The sequence below is a fragment of the Ostrea edulis genome, chromosome 1 (assembly GCF_947568905.1).
Source record: "Ostrea edulis chromosome 1, xbOstEdul1.1, whole genome shotgun sequence".
In the NCBI taxonomy this organism is placed as follows: Eukaryota; Metazoa; Mollusca; class Bivalvia; order Ostreida; family Ostreidae; genus Ostrea; species Ostrea edulis.
Window position 1 is genome coordinate 41491344 of NC_079164.1, and position 26091 is coordinate 41517434.

Consider the following 26091-nt stretch of genomic DNA (forward strand, 5'->3'; position numbering starts at 1 on the left):
TATATATATACTTGTTTCGATTGTCGGTAAAAGTGTCAATACAGACAAAAATATACATTTATTTATAGAGCATGAACGAGCAAACAATATGAGATCATTTGCCCCCTCACGTGGCTCGCTACAAAATGAACATGTGAGGAGATTTTTTTTTAATGTGAACAGATATTTTTGACGAATCAACTCGATACTAGTTCCATTTCAGCCAACAGCAACGGCTTCAGTGACATTTCACAATCAATATTCCTTATTGTTCAATGTAAAATGAATAAATTTAAATGTCTCTGAATGAAATCGAATATAGAGATCAAAATACTTTAAAATAATTTGGATAGCTGTAGCATGTCTTGATATTTACTAATTATATACATGACGAGGAAATGGCGTCAGCTAAGTGCTGTCAAAATGAAAATGAACGATGCATAGAAAAGGGTGGATGCTAAGGTTTATCCTGTCGCTTTCATCACAGGTTGGCAACGTCAGGGGAGACGATTCCAAGGACTATGTACAGTATCATTGGATGTTAAAAAGAAGACATGAATTTGATGAAAATCTATCAAGCTAGTTATCTTATATGTCAGGGGAAAATATTTATGAGAGTTACGAAGTTAGAGATATCAGATTTCTGGTTTTCCGTTTATTGAAGGACGTCTGCACAGCACACAATATGTGCACACCACACGCAGTGATGTAACGGATAATCGATTGACTGTGAGTTGCTGAAGTTATTTTGGTTACACGCAGTAGGCCTAAGTTAAAATGGAAGATATCGGAAAGGAAATGCCCCATCTATTTCATTGCAAAACAATAATACATGCAGTGGAGAGTCGGAGAGTTTTCTACGGTAAGAATTTTCCAAACGTCGAGATGATATCATGTCTTTTTAAGTAAAGATAGGGATAGTTAATGTCTGCAGGAATTTCCGTAATGTCTGGACCTTAATATCTATTATTATATACAATACAAGATGTTACCTGCTACAGTGCAGTCAAAAATGAACGATGTCGAAAAGAAAATAATTCGTAACTTTCATCACAGATTAACCACAACAATAAGGGTGGAGGAAATTGTGCTATTGTTATACTCTAAAGGAATAATAGACTGCGAATTTCAAAAAGAAATTTTGGAGAAAAATGGTGTAAAGGTCGCTGAAACATCACGCCTTTTGACGTTCATTCCTGAAAACTGTTCTATGGAGGATTTTTTGGAATGTCTGGACTTAGCAGGGTATGATTTTTTGTGTAAGGAAATGAGAGAAAAATTAGCAGAGAATCGTCAACTAAATACGCGCAATTGGGTACAACCATGTACATCTACATATAATACGACTTTTGTAGATAATTTCGCGGAGAAACTGAAGATTAAAATTCATAATTCGGAAGCACGAAAGTTCAAGTCTCATTTAAGGCTTTGGATAAAACGGCTGGTGTGCTTAGACTGTCGCTTGTCTCTATCCGAGTCACGCCAGCGAGCTGACTGCTGTTTCATTCTGCTGGACTCTGTAGCCGTTATAGAGAGAACACACTCCTCCCATAAAGATCTCTGGAAATCGCCCGTGTATTCTCAGATGGAAAGTCTGATAGCTAAAACGTCCAATCCTGTTTTAAGCAGAGTACGACACCACGCTCGCTACGGAGTCGCACTTTTTCTTGGTGGAAAAGACCAAGAAGGATTGGAATATATAGAAGCAGCCCTAAACGATGCCAAAGGGTTCCTACTCCCGGGTCGTGATATTGGAAATTGCATGTTTGCACTGGTCAATTATAAACTTAAACGATTCGGTGACTCAAAGTCCTCAAATGAGAAAAGGGAAATACTAAATCTTATTGAGGAAGGACTTCGATATTTTGATAATGAAGGTGAAAACACTCGAAAAATTTGGCGTAGAGTATACCTTGACAAAAAGATATCGTGTCATCTTGCTCTCGAACCTTCAGGTCGAGTCAATACAAATGTTGAAATTTCAAATGAAGACCTAAAAACAGCAAGAGAATGTCTTTGTGAAATGGATAAAAACGTTGATGGAATGGACAAACGAAGAAAAATCCACTTTTTTCGAGCACAAGCGCGTTTGAACAAGCAGGAATCAAATTTTCTAATTGCCAAAGGTTATTTGGAGGAGGCCCGGGGATTATGCATAGATGGAGGATTTGATTCCGAATTACAAGTGTTAAAAGAAGAATTGGGGGAACACTCTCTCGATGTGTCAGAGAAGGAGAGTGTTATGGATTTAGGTTTGAGTGTAGACGATGGATTTGATATCCATAAAGAGGAGTGTTCGTGCAAAACAGTCTGTTTACCTTCCTACAGTCTAGTGAATACGTGCATCTCAGAAATATCTCAGAAACTCAACATCTAGAAAACAACCCCTTCATCTCTAAAGAGAAAACTGTTGGACAATAGTGAATCGGAAGTTCATGGAGATTCGGTGAAACGTAACATAAAATGTTAGTTAGCCCCAGGTTAGTGTTTTCAAAAAAGTCATCGGGTAGCTATAGCCAGGGGCGGATCCAAGAATTGTGGTTACGGGGGGCGCCAATTTATGAGGCAGTGGGTGCAAGGCGAAGCCCTGGTGGGGGTCCAGGGGGCAAGCCCCCGGGAGCTCCTGGATTTTACAGATTTTATTGGACTTGAAATATTTCTCCTATAAAGTAATTTGTACTATTTTCTATCAATTTAATAAAGTGAAATTAATAAAATGACCCAAATTTTAAGGGGTTTTGGAAAAAATTAAGTTCTCCCGATAAAGTAATTCAAGAAATCAAAGGATTTTGTCATTTATTTCTCCGGGAGTGGAAGAAATTATTGCTTCTTTTATCGTTTAGTACATTTTCCAAAACAAGGTACCGCGATTTATCTTAAATTTGAAAATTTTAGTGGGGGGGGGGTGGGGGTGGGCGCCGGTTGCGCCCCCCCCCCTCTAAATCCGCCACTGATAGCAAACCAATAGAAAAATATTACGGTAACTTGCTTGTACCATACTTGTCTATCAATTCTATATGGCGCAAATAATCCACATGCACCGCGCTCTAGCAATGGAGGAAGGCGGATGGAATACAAAGTCAAAGTGCTAGAAATATCGGAAATCGAATAGTCATCTAATATTGTGACATTAGGTCAGACACTGAACATGAATTTTAGTGATGTTGTTGACTTTTCATTTGTAAGAAGAATTCATGGTTGTTGGAGAATGTATTGTTCCATTGGAATTCCTTGTGATCGTGTAAAAATTGAGAGCATTGTTGGAAGTTGTAAAATACTTGAATTATAGGATGGTGTTAAGTTTCATTTTGTTGCAAAGTTTAGAATGTACCTTAATGTTAATATTTATTGTTAAGCGTCGGAAATGGGTGTGTTAAATGGTGTTTCTATTCCATTAAAATGATGAATTTATACTTTGGTTGAATTTTTCTACTACGAATATGAAGGCAGTACAAGAATCAAAGTACTTAAAGTACTCGTGGGAGTTGAACATTGTGGAAATTCAGTTAGAACAGATAGCACTGGAAGGGTAGGGGGATAAATGACTGAATATTATCATGATTTTAGATACAAATCAACTGTTGTTGTTTTTCAAAGCGTTACAACAGCAAACATGGATAATGGAAGACCCATGGGCCACAACGCTCCTCGAGTAACTGAAGTCGTGTTGTTGTTTTCTAGAATTTCACCCCTTTATATTCTCATGAAAAATGTGACCACATATTATGGCCCAAACATTCAAATCAATATGGCTATCAATGCCTTGCAGTTATGAAGAAGTTTTTCCCCCTGTATATATACATTCAAGTTTAATCCTAGTTGTAGCTAATTCTAAGGATTCATTACTTGAAAAGGTAGTCCAATATGCTAAACTGTCACCTGAGTATACTACAGTCCTGTAGAGGATCAATAGAATGGTAAATAATTGTATAATAACTCAAAATAAATGAAATGCAAAAAAATTAAAAATTGTCCGGCATCGGAAATGCACAAGCCGAGTTGCGCAAGGAATGGGCATAGAGGGAACCGGCAGAAAAGTTTGCAAGAATTATCAAGCAGGGAGCAAAATTTTGCGTACATAAATTTCAGCAGACTTAAATCCTTTGTGACCTTGACCTTTAACCCTTGACCAAAATCAATAGGCTTCTTTGTCTCATCAAGGTCGATAATCCATCTAAGTTTAATTGAGATCCTATAATTTGTTAAAAAATTATAGTGCAGAAAACAAAATTTTCTCCAAATTTCAGTCTATTTATAGCCACTGTGACTTTGACCTCGTGACCTTAGAATCGATAGGCTTCCTCATCTTACTGAGGGTGACAATCCATCTAAGTTTGAATGAGATCCTTTAATTTGCTCAAGAGCTATGGTGCGGAAATGAAATGTTGATGCGTACCCGCCTGCCCGCCCAAAGGCATTTCATCAGATCATAAGCCGAGTTCGACTTCATCACAACTCCGCTAAAAATGAAACACTAGTCAAATAATGTTATTTATTGCCAAGGTATTTGGGATATTATACTGTGGCTGAAACAGGGGGTGAATGAACCTGACAGTATGGGAAGCATATAGTGGAATCAGACTTGTGATGCTGGAAATCTATAGTGATTAATAAACTATGCATGTACAAGATCCATAACTATTTTTTTTCAGTTGGTGAGGGAGAATCCTCATGTCTCTTTCATCTGTAGACAAATAAACAATGTGTTTTGACTAGAGCAATTTCCAATCCTTTTTGCAGCATAAATTCAACATTGTGGCAACTGGGTTAAACTTTGATAGTGAAGTCATACATGGCAGCACCTTATCCCATGCTCTTAAAATTTCTGTTTGACACACACTCATGACATCCACTCAAACATTACAGAGTGCAGCAAAATCCCATTGTAATAGGGGATTCAAAATGGATAACTGGTACAAAATATGGTACATACTATTCAAAAAGGATAATGAAATTGACATATTGATGTGTTGGAAAAGGAAATTCTGACATCGGGGCTCTAAGCGTTTTCAAACATTGTCATTTGATAAAAGTGTTCTACATTTTTAAAAATAGAGATTAATATGTCTTTACATACATAGGTGAGAAAGTTTCCATTATTCCTAGCCGAGACATACCATGTATGCACAAAAAATTCATAAAATAATTTCACACTACTCACGTAGAAAATGTGGACCTTACCGTCATTAAGCGAAGCGAAACACGCCATTTCGAGATTTTCGTCGACGAAAGCTCGGTAACAGTAATGAATAAGGTACACTCATTCTATTTTGTGACTTTCTTTATTAAAAGGAACAGTTCTCTAACGTGTAACGTGCAATTACTACGTAATTCAATAACTTGAAGCAGTTTCACTTTGCAACCGGATATAAGAAATTTTATTTTGTATTCCGATCCCAATCGAAAGTTGTTGACTGGGAATGACGTGTTTTAATTCAATGTACATGTAACATCAAGCATTTTTTATATCACATTAAAAAAAAACCCAAATATATACACATACACAATGTTGTAGAGTTATTTCTTGTAAATTTTCTGAGGTTTCGCCACGGTGTCAATAGGTCTTGTGTGCAGTTGTCGTTCGTTTCCCTATCAATGTTTATAGGTGACGCTGCGCTACAAACGACAATTTTCAACCTTATCTTTTATTTTTCCATGTATATCAGTATCAATTTGATCGAAATCTTGTATTCAAATTGATTTGAATACAATATCATTGCATTTACTTACATGTCAATTATCAAAATTAGATTAATTCAGAAAAGTTACATGGATTATTTAATGGCGGATGTTTATAAAAGTTTATGTTGATTTACCTAGGAGTAAATCAGTTGACACAGAACCCCCCGCTGACGACCACTATACAAATCAATACAAATTGCTGCGCAGAAAAGTGCGTGATGACCCAGGGAAATTGAACATAGTTCAACTCCCAAAAATGAAGGCGGAGAAAACAAGAGTGTATGTATTGGTTTATAACTAACTGTCGCGGTAGCTCAGTGGTATAGCGTTCTCGTAACCGGGAGGTCGCGAGTTCGAGTCCCGCTCGTGTCACGGTCGCGTCAAACCTAAGACGTTGGAATAGGCAGTGATTGCTACATCGCCAAACGCTTGCCATTAAGAAGTGTGAATCACGGGTCTTTCGGATAGGACCGTTTTTAAGGAGGTCCCGTATCGCGGTAGGCGTTGGCATGATAAAGTACCGCTGTTCTGAGCGTTAGCATGTCTAACTCTGTGGTACTTCTGACACCTACAACTGGTGACGTCTCAGTATGAGTGGAAAATTTTCGACTGGACGTAAACAATCTATCAATCAATCAAAATTAGCTGTGGGTTTGACATAAATTGATACATGTATTTATAACGTACGCTATGGTACATTAAATTGATACATGTATTTATAACGTACGTTATGGTACATTTTAGTAACATTGCGCACTCCTGTATCAATAAAGGATATTATAATTGTTATACCAATCAATTAGTAAGAACCTACCAGTACATATAATAGAATCATTGATGTTTTGTAGCACATGTTGTTTTGATAAAATTAATGAAAGGCCAGCACCATTTACTATAAAGTTTCATATCAAACTTTATATACAGGCGTATTATCAACCGTGCAACACATGATCGACACATGCATTGTTCATGGATGTCAGGGTAAACATAGCTCCTGGATGGCACGAAAAGCAGTCGCGAAGAACTGTTGAATATTTCAGAAATAAAGATTGTTTTTCATGTATGTAGCAGGATAACCTCCGACGTCGAGAGATGTTGTTTAGAAATATGAAATATTTCAAACAACATTTCGAGACCGAGGAGGCTATCCTTTATCATCCACGAAAACAAGAATTTAATTTTTATTCTACTGCGGCTCAGAAATATATTGTAGAGCACTGAGTACTTAAGATTTTGACCCAATACTTCAGTATACGTAATTTTCTATGAATTATTAATGGTACACGGCCCAATTCTGTATAAGTCATAATTTGAGGTGGAAGGCGTAAACTACATGTAGATCTCTTTTGAAAAATATAAGTATTAAATTTGATGTTGACGGATTATATCAAGTGCTTTGAATACACGGTCCAAGAAAAGTACACATGGAGGATGATTAATTTGTCTGTGCATCGACATGTTTACATGTGTATCAATCTCGGAATGCAGACGATTGGTTTACACAATCATTTATAGATTTGTTTTGCAACATAAATTGATAAATTTTTATCATTTTGAAATTGAATTATCAGTTATCGACTTTATTGTTGTATTAGCAAAACACGAAGTGCAAGCAAGATGCGTATCAATATTCTCATAATCAGTACTAGTAATTACATATGTACGTTTATATGTATATCGCAGAATAATGACCGCGGCATTCCTTTGATCTTTGCAATAACCGAGGTAGAATCATGGTTCATCTACTTAAAATTAAGTAAAATATCATAAAGTAAAAATGCTTGAAAACACTAATGATGTTTTACTGTTATTTAAGAATAGTTAATAAAATTTATCATTAACAATCGAAAATACTCCCCTCACCCCCGTCAATTTACTGTGTCACTATTACAAGTTCAAGTAGGCTTTCTGTTAGAATATCCAGTAATAAACCAAAGAGAGAGAGAAGGGGGTGTATTGATTGATTGTATTTTGTTTAACGTCTCTCTTGAGAATTTTTCACTCATATGGAGACGACACCAAGATCGATGAAGGGCTTCAAATTTAGGCCTTTGATCGGTGCTTACGGCCATTGAGCAGTGAGGGTTCTTTAGTGTGCCACACCTACTGTGACACAGGACATCCGGTTTTAGGTCATCTCCGAGGACTCGTGACATTCACACCTGATGCTGTGCGTTTGGCGATGGAACTGTCACTATCTCTTTTAAAGACTTAGGGTTGTCGCGGCCGGGATTCGAACCACGACCTTCCGCATGCGGGGCTAACGTTCTAACCTCTAGACCACCTCGGCGGTTGAGGGGGGGGGGGGGGAGGGGGGGAGACACATTCATACATCAAAGGATATTAAGTACATGTATTTGTACACTGTATAATCCGGAAATTGTTAGTATGTTGGTGGTATACGTATTGTAAGCTAAAGGAAGGGTTTTTAACCAAAAGTAAAAAACAAAAACAAAAACCCCACACTATAGTACTTCATATATTGCATTCAAAATGCAAGTCGTGTTCTAAATATTGATAAAAGAAATACAATGCTATGACGTTTCACTTCTACATTGACACACGGCCATTTTCCATAGATAAGACAGAAATATTTTGGTTCAGTGTATTCAACGTTGTCGTAATGGCTTCATGGACAGGTGAGGCATATTCATTGTACTTTAAGACCCTAAATTGAATTGAAAATATCTGAAAGATTTAGATGAAAACTCTTAAACGGTTTGTGAGGGGGGGGGGGAGGGCTGTCAAACGTCGGCGGTATTGGATCTACGTAGAATCCTTACTTTAAAAAAAAGAAGTAATGAATACGGTGTTCTCTCGATATATTGCCCCTCATTATGCCACCCCGTTTATTGCCAGAAAATTCTAAAGAACATTCTTCCCTGTGTTACATGTAACACCCCCGTTATAATGCCAACCCTGCTTAATGCCACTGATTTTCACAAAGAAATGGTAAAGTGTTAGAGGGTTTACCCTCCATAATGATGTCAATTACCTAACATCCATCTGTACTTTGAGAGCGCTGTGATGAAGAGGGACAGGTGGTCAGGTTGATTACAAATAATTCCAGAATTAAACTCGAGATTATCTAAATGTTTACACAGAATGGAACCCAAATAAATTTATGGAATTGAATTTCTTTTGACTGCTCAGTGAATTGCCAGTATTAAATAGTGAATTTGTTATATTGTTATCCTCGCTGTATTGCCCAAATTGTTCTTGAACAAAAGTTGGCAATATATCGACTCCAAGAAATTTTCAAATTGATCTTATCCGTCTAATTCATGTTGAGATTAGATTTTATATGATTCGAAATGTCAATGACGTATGATGTATAGGGTAATTTTAATGAGCCAAGGGTAGCATGACGGTATATATACATATATGACCGGTCAACAGGGGATGTTTACTCCTCCTAGGCACCTGCTCCCACCTCTGGTGTGTCCAGGGGTCGGTGTTTGCCCAACTATCTATTTTGTATTGCTTGTAGGAGTTATGAGATTGATCACTGTTCGTTATCTTCACCTTTCATACAGTATATCACATTTTTAAAAACATATTTATTGACCTGGAGTTAGTTCCATTGTTATTACACAGCACTGACGTCCATGTTTAGAGAGACTGCGACCAGCATATGTCACTAGTTTTTCTACATTATTCCATGTTCAGCCTAAATCCATGATTTTAAATAAATATAGTATGATAAAATAATGATAGCATTATGATAGAAATGCTTCCTACATTACGTGTATTTCCTTGAATATATATATATATATATATATATATATATATATATATATATATATATATAAGATAAAATAATATCCACCAGCAGGTTAAAATCTTCTAGGCAGTCAGCGGTTTATATGTTTTTCATTATTATGATATTGTACAACTGCCAAGTAGAAATGGAGTACTCGATTCATTGGACTGCAATTTTACCTCCCGGAAGTCTTTTACTTTGTTTGATATTTCACCAGTCGTAGGTGAACTGACCTATTGACCTATCATGCTAGACAGTCTCGGAGCAGATCCATGAAAGTTTAGTTGTCAAAGTGTGGTCTGAACCACGCACAATGACACTCAGGACTTTGTTCCTATCTGTAGTATCACGGGTTCTTTATACAAACTTAACATGAAAATTATAGTTAATCATTTTGTGAGAGGGAGGAAGAGAGAGAGAGACTACTTTATTAGCCAACAATTTGTAAGGTGATAGACCATGATGGCATTTTAAGAATATCATCCAACCAAGGGTTAAAAACGAAGCCCAATCTGAACAACAAGTTGCATCAAAGGAAAATTAAGAGTGGTTTGCTCTCTAAATTCCTCCAAGGATCGTGTGAAAGTATACCAGATGAATTAAACATTGAAATACTACAGGCAGGATTAGTAGAAATGTCACAGGAAAAATACCTGTCGATGCTCAAAATTTGAAATACATGCAACCGTGCATGTCACTGATAGGTTGAAATTCTTGGTGTTGATACTGCAATATATGGATGATAACCCTCAAGTATATACGTAAACTTTCTTTTTTATGTTGTGTCCAGCATCGCTTTACATCTTAACGTATTCATTTTCAATATCGCTGTTACTTTTCCCCGTATGCACCCTTACCATTTTTAGAGTTTGTATTATTGTTCTACATCCTCCTGTGCGCAAACGCCTCGATTTTTAGTGTTATAGTCAGAAAAGATTATCAACATCCGGTGCTAATGCTTTCGTTCTAAATGTTATTCAGTGTCTATCGGTACCTCCAGGTACTTCTAGGCACCTGATCCCACCTCTGGTGTGTCCAGGGGTCCGTGTTTGCCCAAGTATCTATTTTGTATTGCTTATAGGAGTTACGAGATTGATCACTGTTCGTTATCTTTACCTTTCATTGGAGACAAATGCACGGAGCTTGTTACAGGTTATTCATAAAAATATTTTATACCATATTACGAAGATCCTATGGAATTGTAGACCTTTCCCAAAAACTTCAGAAAACAAAAATCGGAGAGGGCTGCATTATTGCAGCTATCTTTGTCATTGTCCTGTCTATATTCTTTCTCTACATTTAATACACTACCGCGGCAGAATAGCTTATCATCAAGGGGCCTCCGTGACGGAGTAGTTAGAGCATTGCGTTCAAAATCACACGGTCTCTCACCTCTGTCGGCGCGGGTTCGAATCCCGCTCGCGCCGGTAAGTGAGAAAGTTTCCCAGTTTACTTTCGGAAGGTCGGTGATCTCTTCCCAGGTACATATGTACCTTGTATCTGGGTTCTCTCTTCCACCAATAAAAACTGGGCGCCACCATATAACTGAAAAACTGTTGAGTGTGGCGGAAAACATCAAACAAACAATCAATCGATCAACCATCAGGATGCATATTTCTTTGTACCTCTTCTATCAGTATCTACGGTCCATTTTATACATTCACAAAAAGCAGGGAGGATGGTGACCTTTAAAAGGTTTGTTAAAGTCCCTGGTTTCTCTCATTTTACATCAAATGGATCTGTAGACAGGTATGGTCTGAATAGTGCTCCCGTTGCCAGCATCAGATGGAGACAGACTTAGAGGTCATTCAATTGATGAAACTTTCATTATGGGCCGGCACGAGCCGGCCCATTCTATGAAATAAGAATTTGAGAAGTGTATGAGTTTCTGCGGGATGAGTGTGTATTTTTTTTTAAGTTGGATTACTGATTATCATGATACGTTTTCATTTTGTATGTAAAGTAATTCGGTGGTGTTTTTTAAACATTTGGTTTTTTTTTTTTGTTTTTTTTTTTGTGTAACACACAGGTCACGTGCGCTTATCTGCTGACCTATTTATTGAGGTGGCGTCATTTTTTATTTTTTTTTTTTTTTGAAAAATGCATAATTCCAAGGGTGCTAAAGAATGTTTTGATTATTGCATTATACTATTTTGTTAAATATTGTCACAGGTTGTGCCAATAAAATTTTCAATCTTGAATAAATCTGATTTACTTCATAGCGAAAGGTTATGATATTTGGATAACCCAAATTAAATGTCACAGTTTTAATATGGAAAGTGTGAAATTAAATTAATGCAGTATTCATGCAACAGTCATTGGTTGAATTATTTTGCACATTAGAAAATGTTTGCTTAATATATTCAAGTGATAAAAGCTCAATATTTTCCAATAATGAACATTGTAAATATTCATCAAACTTATAACATCCAAGGAGCAGAATAACCCATATCTATTATTTTGAGGTCATTCAGATGAGGCTTGTAAGCCATGGTCCTGTGTCACGATAGGCGTTAGCACGATAAAGAACCCTCACTGCTCAATTCGCCCGAAGGTGACGTCTCTATAAGAGTGAAAAATTCGAGAATGAGACGTAAAGCAGCATATAAACACATTATTCTGAGGTCACAATGGTTTAAGGTTAAGGTTCAGACTGCTCTTTAAAAAAGTCCACTGGAGAACCTTTGCCTACTGGACATACACGTAGTTCACAGATCTTTAAGGAGTTACAGATTACTGTTCATTTTGTATGTTAATGGGTCGAATTTGGACACTTGTCCAATCAATATGTTTACGAGACAGTTTTAGTTTATGGAAACAATGATACTCTCTTGGAAATTTGTTCGGCCCATAACTTTGGTGCGTGCACCAATGTTTCTTGTTTCAAAATTATTTACTGAATAAGCACCAAGGTCACGAAGGCAGGTATGCGCATGTCGTGGACAACGACGGTGGTTAGTATACAAAAACTGTCGCATCCCCGCAGTCTAGGAAAGTACACCGCTAGCCACGATTAAAACATCATATCAAATTAATTCAGCACAAAAAAATCAGCCATATCTACAAAATCAATCGTCATGCATACACACACACATATTGTTGTAATATTCACTGTAACCCATACTAATAAAACATCAAATTCTTATACCCCTCCTGACAGGACTAGTGAACGGGATGAGTCCTAGATAAGATTACTTAGTAGAATACCCTGTCTTAGAAAATAAACTCACTATTATGATGGTGGACTTGATAGTAGCAATATTATCGCTACAGTTTCATAACTGATATTGATACATTGGACTTCTTCTGGAACACGAAAATATTTACATGCGGTTCTTTGACCCATCCATAATACTATTTTGCAATCCACTGATAGTTGTTACTCCGTATGCACTTATGTATAATGTATTTACTTAATACATGTCTGAATACTCCAGCATTGTGGTATCTCATTGGATTTCTTGGTACCACGACCAATGGCGCCTTACCTCCAGGGTGCACACCCCTGGAGGAACATCCGTTAGACTCTGCTGACCCAGGAAGTATTTTTGGAAGAACTATGGAGGTAGGCAGTAAAGCTGCTCCACATAGAACAGGAAATCTTCGACAACGAGGACCAATACCAACACATCATTTTGCTGCCAACGAAATCAAAAGTGCTGAACCCATCCCAATGAGGCTATTTCCGTATGAAGGCAGGTATCTCGTGCGCATGACATAATATCTCGTTCAATTCAAGCCGATGAGTCACGTTGCATGGTTGGTACATGTTTAACCTTGAACTTTGACCGTAAGATGAAACTGTAAATATGTTTGATAACACCACATTGTTTAAATAACGGTGAATATAAAGACAATGAAAGTGCATGAATTTTCTATAATGAACCTCCATTGTTGTTTCTAACTACACAATATATAGGCCTAAACAAACTCGACACGAAGTAAATGGTCCACTTATTGACGTATTTAAGGTCGTATGCATGTGTATACCTATTCCAGCAATCATGACATCCTCCGGTATCGTATACGACGCCTACACGATGGACAGGTGGACGGATCCAGAACGTACGGATCTCATGATGCAACAATCCGCATGGCAGTCCGGCAAGCCATGGAACAAATTGACGGATATGGGAACCAACATGCGACAAGTTGTTAGCGGACCAGACGGGAATCCTGGAGGGGTGTTTTCGGGTAATTACATGTTCATGTAGCACCATTAATTGTTTAAGACGCTGATGTGACTGCATGCACATTATATAAAGTGAAAATACATTTGTAAAAGTTTTTAAATTTCATGATTGAAAACACCAGCTTTTTTTCCAAACCAGGAAAGTCTGGTGTCAGAGTAGGAATTTCCGGAAGCTCAGATCCAGTCATGACGGATTTCGGAGACTTGTATGCCAACTTCGACTACCATGGGAATGGAGGAAAAATGGAGGTACATGTAATCATTAACTATAGAGCTGCTCCTTCCGGATACTAACTAAATACATACATACTTTATTCCTGAAAATGTTTCATACTACAGGTACCTTTGGTGCGTGGTTCGGCTCTGTTGACCCATCTTTTCACTAACGCTAATCCTGTCGTTACGCCATTTTGTTTGGCCGACTTTGCTGGACATCACGTTAATTTCAAATGTCCAATGGAACGAACAAGTATGTTTACTTCGCGGTATTTTTTAAAAATTCAGACGATAGAAGAATTAAGACACTCTCTTCCTAACAGTATGTATATTTCGGTATATTTTGTAGTATTGGACGCTGGGAGTGGACATGCTACCGCCACCTGTTCCGGTGGAGTCCTGCGTCTTAAATTACGTAATACAAAACGAATCAAAGATATCACAAAGATACAATATGCTGCCCGATCCAAGACCCGGTGGACCGCTGGAGACCACCCAATGAACGGCTGTGATATGAACCGGTGCCGACTTTCTGATGGAGGAACGACCGTGGAAGTGGATGTTCCGAATTCCCATGGTTATACATTAACTCATATTTTCAGTAGAACAGACAAAGAATTGAATTGGTCGTATGTCTCAGTCACTACATGATAATAGAAATGAGTTAACTTAGTTAAGTAGTAAATAAGGATCTGGTTCATAGTATGTTTGTTCTGATGTGTCGAATGAAAATTCTTACCTTATAGATTATATCATTACACAACTCCTGAATCAACAGAAATCTCACTTTGAATAACATAATATATAGGTGAATAGGTGACTTTCGATATACATCGACTATAAACGGTCGCGATTGTTCATTGGTAGAGCGTTTGCTTCGTTACCGTGAGGTCGTGAGTACGAACTCCGCTCGTATTTAGAATTGAGAATCACGGGCCTTTCTTATATGACCTTTAAAACGGAGATTCCGTGTTGTGGCAGGCGTTGTCATATTAAAGACACCCCATCCCCACTGCTACGGCCCTGAGCGCTATGCATAGATTTAAATTTGTGATACTTCACCTAAGTCTCAAAATGAATGGAAAATTCTCGATGGGACGTACAGCAAACAAGTTAACAACCAAACCACGTGATTACACAGAATCAAACAATTGGTGTCAATAATTATATCTCCTTGTGCAGGTGTGATGGCATTTGCCTTTAACTACGTTGGACATTACGTCACGCCTTGGGATTGGATAAATCACCCAGAAGAAGTTACATGTCACAGTCGACGTAGTGAAAAACGAGGCGTGGGTGAAATAGCGTTACATGCATCGTGTGACTCCAGTAGAAATCTTCAGATTGACATTGATATTGGTCACAATAGTATCCAAGGTACAAGCAAGGTAAACAATTTTATTTCCTATATAACTTGTAAAACGAGTTTGGATTGGTTAACAAACCGAATGTAAATTTTCGTATAGCTTGCTAAATGACACCGGAAGTAAACAATGTGATGTCACAATGCACTGTTTCTCCACATGTTCGATAGGAACTGTTAACTACTGTGTACAACACGTAGAACACCTTACATAATGCCCCATTTCAGTAATTCAATAACATCATTTACATGTATTTTGTTACAAAGGAAATAAATTCGTTCACCAGGTTTTCGGCCTCGGGGTGCATGGAATGCAACCCGGGGCAAATCCCCGATGGATCTGGATAACTACATGTAATATTGCTGATTCAGCAATAAAGAACTTGTTCTGCGTATGATCAATTTTTTAATCGAGACAAGCTACTGACAATCAAGTTGATGTTACAGGGGTTTCAACGTCTCGTTTAAAGTCAGCATTTTTCAAATTCTATGGTCGTGATAACAACCTAGTTAGCCAATATAACCTGTCATTGGGTCAAATACTGTTTGACGTGTTTCATGCCAATTGTTAGGCCGTTTTTAGCACACTGATCCTGACTACAGATTACTCCGTTTATTTGATCAAGACGTAGGGCTCACGGTGGGTGTGACCGGTCGACAGGGGATGCTTACTCTTCCTAGGTACCTGATCCCACCTTTGGTGTATCCAGGGGTCCGTGTTTGCCAAACTCTCTATTCTGTATCCCTGATAGGATTTATGAAATTGATCACTGTTAGTTATCTTCACCTTTTCATCCATAGAACACTTTAATTCGAAACAAACATGTCATTCCGCGTCACACACGGAAACATGCAATAGTCAGGGCTGTGTATCGTCTATAATTAAATAATAATAAAAAAGCATGAAGACTTCGATTTTTGCGAGATTGGCTTGTAAATATAAGATATTTATTACTCCCACATATGTTATAAGCAGTCTACGGTTTCGAACTAATTATGCAGCCTACTGCATTTTCTTTTTTTATTTGCAACATATTTAGATTCAAGCATCTGTAAGTCAACAGGGATGGAACATTGACAGAAACACTAATGATAAACTGAAATTGTTAACATTATAACAGATTCAGTACGCCGTTGAGCCTGAGAACACCTGGGGAAATCCCCCTGCCATGCATAACTGTAATCCCAGCGTGTGTACCCACAGTGGAAACACCATCACTCTCAGACTAAAGGCTCCGGCTCAGAGTATCAAGTAAGGGGTCTATTTTTATGTTAAATCTTATAATAAGGATGTAAAGTGTGAGCTGAATCTTGTGATAAGAACGGAAACGTTCACTTAGATGGAAGTACAAGTTACATGCATACAGGAAATGCATGACAAAATGCAAACATTCTACCAAGGATACTCAAGTAGGGCACTGTATATAGTAAGACTGTGGCAAGCCCTTTTACTATTTATTCGAAAAATAAGATATCTCTTTAAACCAAAGAGATATCTCTTATCCTAAAGAGATATCTCTTTAAAATGAGATTTATCTCTTACGTTTAAGAAATATCTCTTTCACTTTTAGAGATATTTCTTTCACATAGACAGATATCTCTTTCACTTTGAGAGATATCTCTTTCACTTTGAGAGATATTTCTTTCACTTAGAGAGATATCTCATACTTTAAGAGATATCTCTTTCAATTAGATAGACATCTCTTTCATTTTGAGAGATATCTCTTTTACGCTGAGAGATATCTCTTTTACTTGAAGAGATACCTCCTTTACTTAAAGAGGCATCTATCTAAGAATTTCAAGATCTCTCTCTCTCAAAGTATAAGAGATACATGTATATCTTTATTCGTTGAAAAAGCGATATCTCACAAAGAGAAAGAGATATCTCTTTTCAATGTTATTTATTAGTTTGAATTCTTAAGGAATTTTCCTTAAACCGGAAGCCCGCCAAAGCAAATCTTACCATAATGGCTGCAATCCCGGGCGAGGATTTTGCGTTTACCGCATGTGAATTGTATACAGGTAACCAAAACAAAAAAAAAAGACAATAAATTGATGAAATATGTGAGCTAGACTGGATATACATTTACAGCCTCTCGGTAACTTGATAATGTTACCCCAGTCATCTCTTCAATGTTTCCGCCATTTTTACATTAGAAGTATTTTGATTTGTTTAAAAATAGGGTTACATCATATTAATGGCGATGCTACAGGGAGGTCATTGTGATCACCGGGGGATCTGTCTAATTTAAAGAGATATCTATTCAAATTTTTAAAAGATGTATCTCTTTTTGAAAATTTAAAGAGACATATCTCTAACTTAGAGATATATCTTTTTACATTGATAGAGAGATATCTCTTTACGCTAGAGAGATATGTCTTTCTTTTGAGATATACCTCTCTAGCTTTAAGAGCTATCTCTTTTGGTTAAAGAGATATCTCCCTAGCGTAAAAAGATAACTCTCTAACTTACAGAGATATCTATACAACCAATAGAGATATCTCTCTAGTGTAGAGAGATATCTCTCTTATTTAAAGAAATATCTTATTTTACGAATAAATAGTAAAAGGGTTTGCCATATAAGACATGTACTCATTATTAAAATCAAGTGCATGCCAAACTCTAATCTGAAATACGACACAAAATGTTTAGTTTCTACTCCAATGAAACTTACATGGAATCGCTTTAACACAATAAAATGCTAATTTATATCTATTTTGATACAGCTCCTGAAACATTGATATGAAAGGCGAAGATAACGAACAGTGATGAATCTCATAACTCCTATAAGCAATACAAAATAGATAGTTGGGCAAACACGGACCCCTGGACACACCAGGGTGGGATCAGGTGCCTAGGAGGAGTATATATATATATATATATATATATATATATATATATATATATATACACCGGTAACTCTTTACTCTTAAATTGAAAGTAGATATCAACGGCAAACTAATAACTCAACTTTATGGCAAACAGGATGATTTCAGCTTTTCCATCGTCAACTCCCCATATTTGTGTAGCAATATTCCACTATCACCTGCATATGGTGTTTATATCTCTCAACTGATTCGATTTGCAAGAGCTTGTTCTGCGTATGGTCAGTATTTAGATCGAGGCAGGCTATTGACAAACAAGTTGATGGTGCAGGGGTTTCAACAGTCTCGTTAAAAGTCAGCATTTCGCAAATTCTCTGGTCGTTGTAACGATCTAGTTTGTTAATACAACCTACCATTGGGTCAAATGCTGTCTGATGTGTTTCATTTCGATTGGTAATCCGTTCTTGTCACACTGATTTTGACTACAGATTACTCCGTTTACCTGATCAAGATGTAGGGCTCTCGGCGGGTGTGACCGATCGACAGGGGATGCTTACTCCTCCTAGGCACCTGATCCCACCTCTGGTATATCCAGGGGGTCTGTGTTTGCCCAACTGTCTATTTTGTATTGCTTATAGGAGTTATGAGATTGATGACTGTTCGTTATCTTCGCCTTTCATATATAGATAAGGAGAATTTTTCACTCATGGGAGACGTCATTACATGTACCGTTGAAGGGCTAAAAATTTTGGAGACCTATGTTTAGCGCTTATGGCCTATGAGCAGGGAGATATCTTTATCGTGCCACACCTGCTGACACAGGGCCTCGGTTTTTGCGATCTCATTCGAAGGACCGCCACATTTAGTCGCCTTACGTCAAGCAAGGGGTACTTAGGACCTCTTCTAACCCGGATAACCAGATTAATACATGCTTTAACGATACATACATGTATAAAGAATCCTTAGTTTTTTATTCGTAGGGCCTCAAGCTTATTTAGTCAAAATAATTTTTAAAACACCCCCTCTACAGATAAATAAATGTTCTTATAAACAAGGCAGTTGTGTGACCGGGTGTGTGTGTTATATTGCACTAATAGAAACCATTAAAATGATCCAGTAGCAAGTATGTAATACTGTCCAAGAGCAGACAATTCTAAGCTTTAAAAAGTACATATAAAGGATTTATGTGAATAATTTCAGTCTCCGCGCTTCCCTGTGTGTGTGTGTGTCTGTGTCCGTGCGTATGCGCGCACGCGTGTTTGTGCGTGCGTGCGTGCGTGTTTACAAGAATAAACATCTTACTTTTAATAATTTTTAAATCTAGTTAATCTTTCGACCAAGTATAAGCATCTCTTCATCAGTTTGTAATGAGAAAAAAATAATACACTCATCGGAACTCTTCAATGTGCAGAGCATAAAGAATCCTTGAATCACCCTCGTGACGCTGTGGGTAGATCCAATCACACTACGGTACATGAAGGTCACAGAGATATATATACAACAGAGAGTGCCTATGTCCTCTATCGTATAGTGTTCTTCTAATGTCGGTATGTAATTGTATCGAATGCTTTTTTTGGTAGACTGGCAATAAATGTAATCGGTTATATAACACTTCCGCACCAGCACTGGATAGATAGACCGTACAGAATGGTCTGTGGCGGACCGGATATAGGATCCACAGCTTCAGGTATACGTATACGCATTTGCTTTCATTGTGGGCTTCAGGTAAAATGATGTCCTTGTTAATCATCATAGATATATATGGCTTTGCATCCAGGTGGAGGTCACGTGACTCCAGCTCCTACCCTACAATCCCTCACCACACCACCTCCGTATCATACACAAACAATCCGAACAACTGCTTCCTCCAAACCTCTAACACGGGGGTCAAAATTCATCATGGAACTTAATGAACCTGGTGACGAATTACCAAATCAGACAAGAAAATTCCTGTTGTATTTCCAAAGTCCAGTTACCCCTAACATCAACAGCGCTGACAATACAATAACTTTCACTCCTACCAGCGGCGGCACGTACTCCGGGTTCATGCAACTGGCATATCTAGGTGCAGGTCCGAGGGGAGATCGCTCCAATGATACAGTTCTCGACAAATACCTCGGCGTCTATTCCTACAAGCCTAAGGCGTCATATTGTGTTCAGAACGATCGTCGAGCCTACGCGAGTTTTGACTGGAATCCTAACAACCAATACGCTTATCAGACCACAGGAACACTCCTTATGATTACAATGCCACACCATGTAAGTTTCAGAACATACCTGACTGTTTTAGCACAATTATACATCATATATCAAAAAAGTTCCAAGAATATCATCAGTACGAACAAAAAAATACAGGGCTACTTAACTCAGAATTAAGACTTGTTTAATCACAGATGCTGTCTCCATATTACAGGCCTTCATCTTAAAAGAGCATTTTGCTGCTAACTTGAGGTCTACGGTATATACGTTTAAGGGTTTTGAGGGAGCTAGTTGGCTACTAGATATGGAGGCCCCGCGTGCCTCTATGGAACCCGATCCTGCTGGTGTTCAGGCCATAAAGACCAACCATCAACATCTACAGGTTATTACATGTAGTTACATTACTCTTGATGGCTCACATCAAGCTTTTCAATAACCATACAGTCCTTTTTTACTCTCCTGAAATAAGCGGTGAACCACCCAAGCAACCTTTTCTGATAAACTTTTGCTGTGGTCGTCAACATTTTTACATTTTTGACTGCTTAACTCTTCATTGGATCCAAACAAAGTGCCAGAAAGTGTCCTTGGGTAGAAGGGCAAGAGGGGAGCCTTCTTTGGGAAGATCATTGAAGAACAGTGAAACAGGGTGGTCACTTGACCAGATTGAAAATTGCATAAAAGCTTCCTCATATAATGAAGAAACCACGACCCGCAGGACTGATATCCAGATCAAGGTTTAAATCACTTCAGTAGCAAAAGACGGTTCTGCTGGTGTAGGAAAATGTTTTAATGAAATATTTACATTTCCAATGTTTTTTTCTTTGATACCTTTACAAATTTGTAATGATAGTTATTTCCTCATGAATGCGCTAGAGTTGTGAACAGTGAGCGTACGAGTCTTGATGACTATTTTAACGGCTGAGGCTATTTCGATAGAAATGAAATTAGAATGTAAATGTAAAAATTTTATTTCTTTTTTGTTTTTGATAAGAACATGAGGGTATGAGCTGTGACGCCTCACACCGGCATACTTCTAAAGCGCTAGCGTGAAGCGTCGCAGTTCATACCCTCATGTATTTTCAAAAATGAAATTTATTTCTTGAATGGTTGTGGCAATACTGTCTATGAATTCATGAGATTTTAGAATTTTGTAGAATCTATGACCATGCCATTCCATATGAATTTTCAGTTTATCGACATGATGCATAGTGAGTTGGCGTGTGTAATTTACTTTTGTAGACTATGGTTGGAACTCGATCCAACTTTTTTTTCTAATTTTTTGTTGCGCCATTTCTATTTATACAGTAATGTGATATGTGTCTGGTAACTTGACTTTCATCGAAATGACATTTATCAGTATTGTCGAAATATCTATATACAGATGTCCAAACGGTAATTATCAAAATGACAAATCAAAGAATGTCCAATTGAAAGTTCAGTGGTCCTTAACTTTTGATCAAGTATAGCTAATCCCATCCAAACACCAGTCAAGTGATTGTTTTCTTGCCTTAAACGTCACATAAAGACCCCCAAAAGAATGATACCGGTACATCATTTTGATTCAATCTAAAATCGTTGCGTTTGCACGAAAAATTGCTTTGGTACATCACAACTAATTGACATCTTTAACCACACTACAGGACGTACTACAGGCGATTGAGAGAGACGCTTCTCAGGCCAATCTGGAGGCGTACTGTTCCTCCTCCGACAGTTACGGTGTTGGGAAGGGAATCGGCATGCACGCACGACTGGCTAGCATTTCACGTGCATTTGGTACTCATCATTATCAGACGTTGGATGGTAAAATTAGACACTGTCTGGAAAAGTGGCTGCGCATAGATGGCAAGTTTTTTTTTTCCAAAGCCTAGAATTTTATAGATGTTTATTGATTTGAACATATTTTAGTATCCAGAGTGTTATAACAAAAGAATCAGGCACGAGTTCTCAAAATTTAGAACGCCTTCTCCCATATCACAATTAATGACACAAAATAATGTTCAAGAAATAAATACGTAGAATTGCTTCTTTTTTCTCTAGACACTCTCCCAGGGAGAAACAGATTCCACTACGACACGGTGTGGGGTGGTCTGTTCCTCCGGGGAGAGGATGGCGAGGCTCATTTCTACACTGACTACGGCTTCCCCTTCTACAACGACCACCATTTCCATCTTGGATACTTCCTGTATGCCCTCGCTTACTATGTACGTCATGACAAGACCTGGGCCCAGCGTATGTAATCTAGAAATTTGAGGTGGCTTTCTATTATGCTTGCATATTTGTAAATGACACTTCCAATGTTTTTACCTTTGATATCTCTACAAATTCAATTTTTGTAATGATAGCCATTTCCTCATGAATGCGGTGTTGAACAATGCACGTTTGAATAGGATGAATATAGCACGTCTATTTTTATGGCGCGCCAAATTAACATAAACTCGAATAATTGAAGATTTCTTTAAATATTTTAAAATATATTTTCAAATGTATTCATTTGATGCGCGCATGAATTCAATTAAAGACATCTTCAAATAATTAATGATGTTTCCAATTCTAAATCATAACGCGCATTAATTGGATTGTTGATAACATTATTTATTCTACTGAATTGATGAGCGTTATAGTTGAATCTCTTCATATGAATTTATGATATCAACAATTGAATTGATGCGCGCTACAATTTAATTGAAGAGGACAATAATTCAATTAATGCACCCTATAATTGAATTACTGTTCACTTTAATTTACTTAATGATATATCATTAATTCAATTGATGCACGCAATAATTTTTTAGAGAGAGCAGCTATATAATTAGAGATATTTTCAATTCAACATATTTAAAATTTAATTGATAATCTCTTGTATCAAATTGTTACTCTCTTTTAAAAAAATTTGATGCGCGCATTAATTCCCTATACAAAAACGTTGTAAATAGTTAAAGGTGTCTTCAATTGAATTAAAGAAACCATCAAGTCATTTATACCGAGCTCCAAATTAAATTTTGCGAGAAATAATCTTGCCTCTAGTTTTTGCTGAGATTTCACAGTTATTTAAATAGAGCATGCTCTATCTGAAAAGTTCATCGACAAATCACTGTCACACTTCAAATTGAGGAGCTCTTCTAAACATTGGATATATTGTCCATAAACTTAGCATTATATATATCTTTATTCCATTCAGGACATAGACTTAGCATAGCTATCTTTATTCCAATCAGGACATAGACTTAGCATATATATCTTTATTCCAATCAGGACATAGGCTTAGCATAGATATCTTTATTCCAATCAGGACATAGGCTTAGCATTATATATATCTTTATTCCATTCAGGACATAGACTTAGCATGATAGATATCTTTAATTCATTTGCTGAATTGATTCTATCAAAAATGAAGATCTCTTATTTAGTGTTATCTTAAAATAATTAGAAAGCGTTACATCTTTGGTATATTTGTACATACATGTACGGTAATAGTCTATTCATATAAATACCCCGTGTGTCACATTGAATGATAATTAATATATATTCGGGTATTCGGTTAAACTATTGAGTATTTTTTCTTCTTTATCCATTAACAGAGCACCGGGCCAGAATATATGCCCTAGCACGAGATGTCGGTAACCCTAGTTACAAAGACAAATTCTTTCCCGTGGTTCGTCACAAGGACATTTACATGGGCATATCGTGGGCATCGGGCTTGGCACCGGGGGAGCGGCAAGAGGAATCGTCGTCTGAGGTCAACAACGCATCTATCAACTCCCATATAAATCAACGGATACAAGATCCGACAACTCATAAATTGACCAGTACCTCTGTCAACTCATAAATCAATCAACACATCCCTCAACTTCATATAAATCAATCAACACATCCGTCAAATCCCTGACAACCGGGCAGTACATCTGCCAACTCCTTATACATGTACATCAACAAATACATCCATTATCTTCATATAATGTAAAACTTATACGGTACCAATTTTGATGCACCAGATGCGCATTTCGACAAATAATGTCTCTTCAGTGATGCTCAACCGAAATCAATCACCCAATTTAAGAAAGCGATTCAAAATTCCCACTCGACGTCATTAAAACAATTGTTGTGAAAAGAATTATTGGAGATTTTATACATTGACGTCATGTGTACGTCTCCTAGGGAACATGCACACATGCTATAAACCTCGATGTCATTGCTTCATTGTCGGATTATTGTTTATGAATTATCCAATCGGTCCCAAGATCGATCTTGTTGGAAAAGAAGAATCTAATCAAAATTAGATCCTTTGATCCGTTAATTAGATTGGGGGAAAACATCGACCTTAGCGCTTGGTTCATAATTTCCATTATCAACCGAATTAAACTAAAACATCTGTGAATTCCTCTTTTGTGGTAAAAAATATGTATTGCACCCTGCATGTACAGAACGAACCACGACTGAATCAAGTGCATAAAGAAGGTTTGAAATACATGCTACAGACATAAGTGCTCAAAAGGAAGTTTGTTGTAAGCATAAATGATAATGAATGCATAATGATGTAGAACTGGCATGGAATTATGATATGATAAAATGTACTCTTTCAGTCCTTGAACTGTTACCACGCTTTGGCGGCCCTTGGAGACGCGCTGGACGATCCCATTCTGCGCGGAACAGGGCAAGTGATGCTGGCTTTAGAGATCGCCTCCGTCCGCGAGTACTATCACGTGCGTGACCACAATTTCAACCAGTTCCCGCCAATTCTACAGAAGTTTGGCGTTGTTGGTCAGATAGCGGAGGACAGCTTCTACGTGTACACTCTGGACTGGGGATGTGACCCTAACGTGTTTCCCATGAGACATGGCTGTCTGGTCGGTATTCAAATCATCCCTATCACCGCAGTATCCAAGTATTGGATGGACCAGGTATACGGAAATGTTGATATATTCTATTTAGGATTACCTTTAACACCAGGCATAGTCAGTGGCGTAGCTTCCATTGAGGCAACCGAGGCAGCTGCCTCGGTAAAAAAAACAACAACACCTTTTACGTTGTTAAAATGTCGATAGCTCGGTAATATTCGAACCCAAGCTACGCCTATGATAGTATCAAAAGAACTTGATTTGTATACAGTTTAGTTTGATAACGTCTTAACATGCACTAATTAACTCCATCAATAAAGCAGAACCAGTGGATAAGTGCATAATTATAATGAATGTTAATATAATGTAGGACTGGGCTAAACACATTCTGAAGACTTGTGATTGGGCAATCAATCCGTCACATGCGACTGATTATCACCTAGCCAACCCTAGCGACCTTCGCGACCTTGGAACCGTGAGTACATTTCAACCTCTAACTGGAGCTTTAGCCTGATATAGAATTACATGTATAGATCGATACTGTTTTGATATTGTAGGGTTGGAAGGCCTTCTGTTACGCTGGTCTTGCACCACTTGATGAATCTCACAAAACCGCCGCGGCCAACTTCCTTAAAGACAAATACCCACGTGACCTGGTATCTGGAACTGGTGCAGCTAGCACTCTGCTTTTTATATACGAAAGGACATGATGGTTTCCACCCTTTAAAGATACAACCTTGTATAAAGAAAAATTAGCATACAATACATATATGAATTTTACTAGCATATGTCGGAATAGAACATTTTAAGACTTACAAAACTCTTAACTGTTTGTTTTTTTTGTTTGTTTTTAATTTGGTTGCGCAATTCTATTAATATACTCTTGAGATGTAATTTTATCAGAATCTGTTATTTATGAAAATTGTAGAGATATTTGTAATTGGAATGAATTATTTTAGTCAGATGTACCATATACCCTTAAACTAGAACGTGTAAAATATTCACAATCTATTTATAATAAAATAATTTTGACATA

At 37.5% G+C, this 26091-nt stretch overlaps 2 protein-coding genes across 3 annotated transcripts; both read left to right on the top strand.

The window, feature by feature from the left end:
- The first annotated feature begins 708 nt into the window (after positions 1-708).
- On the top strand, positions 709-26091 carry LOC125655987 (uncharacterized). Of its 2 annotated transcripts, none has more exons than XM_056149212.1 (17): positions 709-841; positions 12862-13119; positions 13424-13618; positions 13756-13865; positions 13956-14085; positions 14182-14409; positions 15015-15220; positions 16317-16447; positions 19602-19708; positions 19799-20280; positions 20435-20602; positions 21861-22062; positions 22258-22449; positions 23799-23956; positions 24801-25118; positions 25426-25530; positions 25613-26091. In XM_056149212.1, exons 1-17 carry the CDS (start codon positions 757-759, stop codon positions 25763-25765), a joined length of 3228 nt encoding a protein of 1075 aa, XP_056005187.1. In that variant the 5' UTR covers positions 709-756; the 3' UTR covers positions 25766-26091. The 2 variants fall into 2 exon arrangements, with proteins under 2 accessions (XP_056005187.1, XP_056005182.1); XM_056149207.1 differs by lacking the exon at positions 709-841 and adding an exon at positions 8123-8300.
- Positions 840-3392, top strand: LOC130050144 (uncharacterized). The gene has a single exon (XM_056149216.1). The coding sequence runs from the start codon at positions 965-967 to the stop codon at positions 2354-2356; it is 1392 nt and encodes a 463-aa protein (XP_056005191.1). The 5' UTR covers positions 840-964; the 3' UTR covers positions 2357-3392.

Bases quoted from the DNA above. Each gene is read 5' to 3' on its own strand.
- LOC125655987 (XM_056149207.1), top strand. From the start codon at position 8,198: ATGACGTTTCACTTCTACATTGACACACGGCCATTTTCCATAGATAAG. The intron at 8,301-12,861 runs GTGAGGCATATT...TGAATACTCCAG, and splicing joins CGTAATGGCTTCATGGACAG to CATTGTGGTATCTCATTGGA. The intron at 23,957-24,800 runs GTCAACAACGCA...GTACTCTTTCAG, and splicing joins AAGAGGAATCGTCGTCTGAG to TCCTTGAACTGTTACCACGC.
- LOC130050144 (XM_056149216.1), top strand. From the start codon at position 965: ATGTTACCTGCTACAGTGCAGTCAAAAATGAACGATGTCGAAAAGAAA.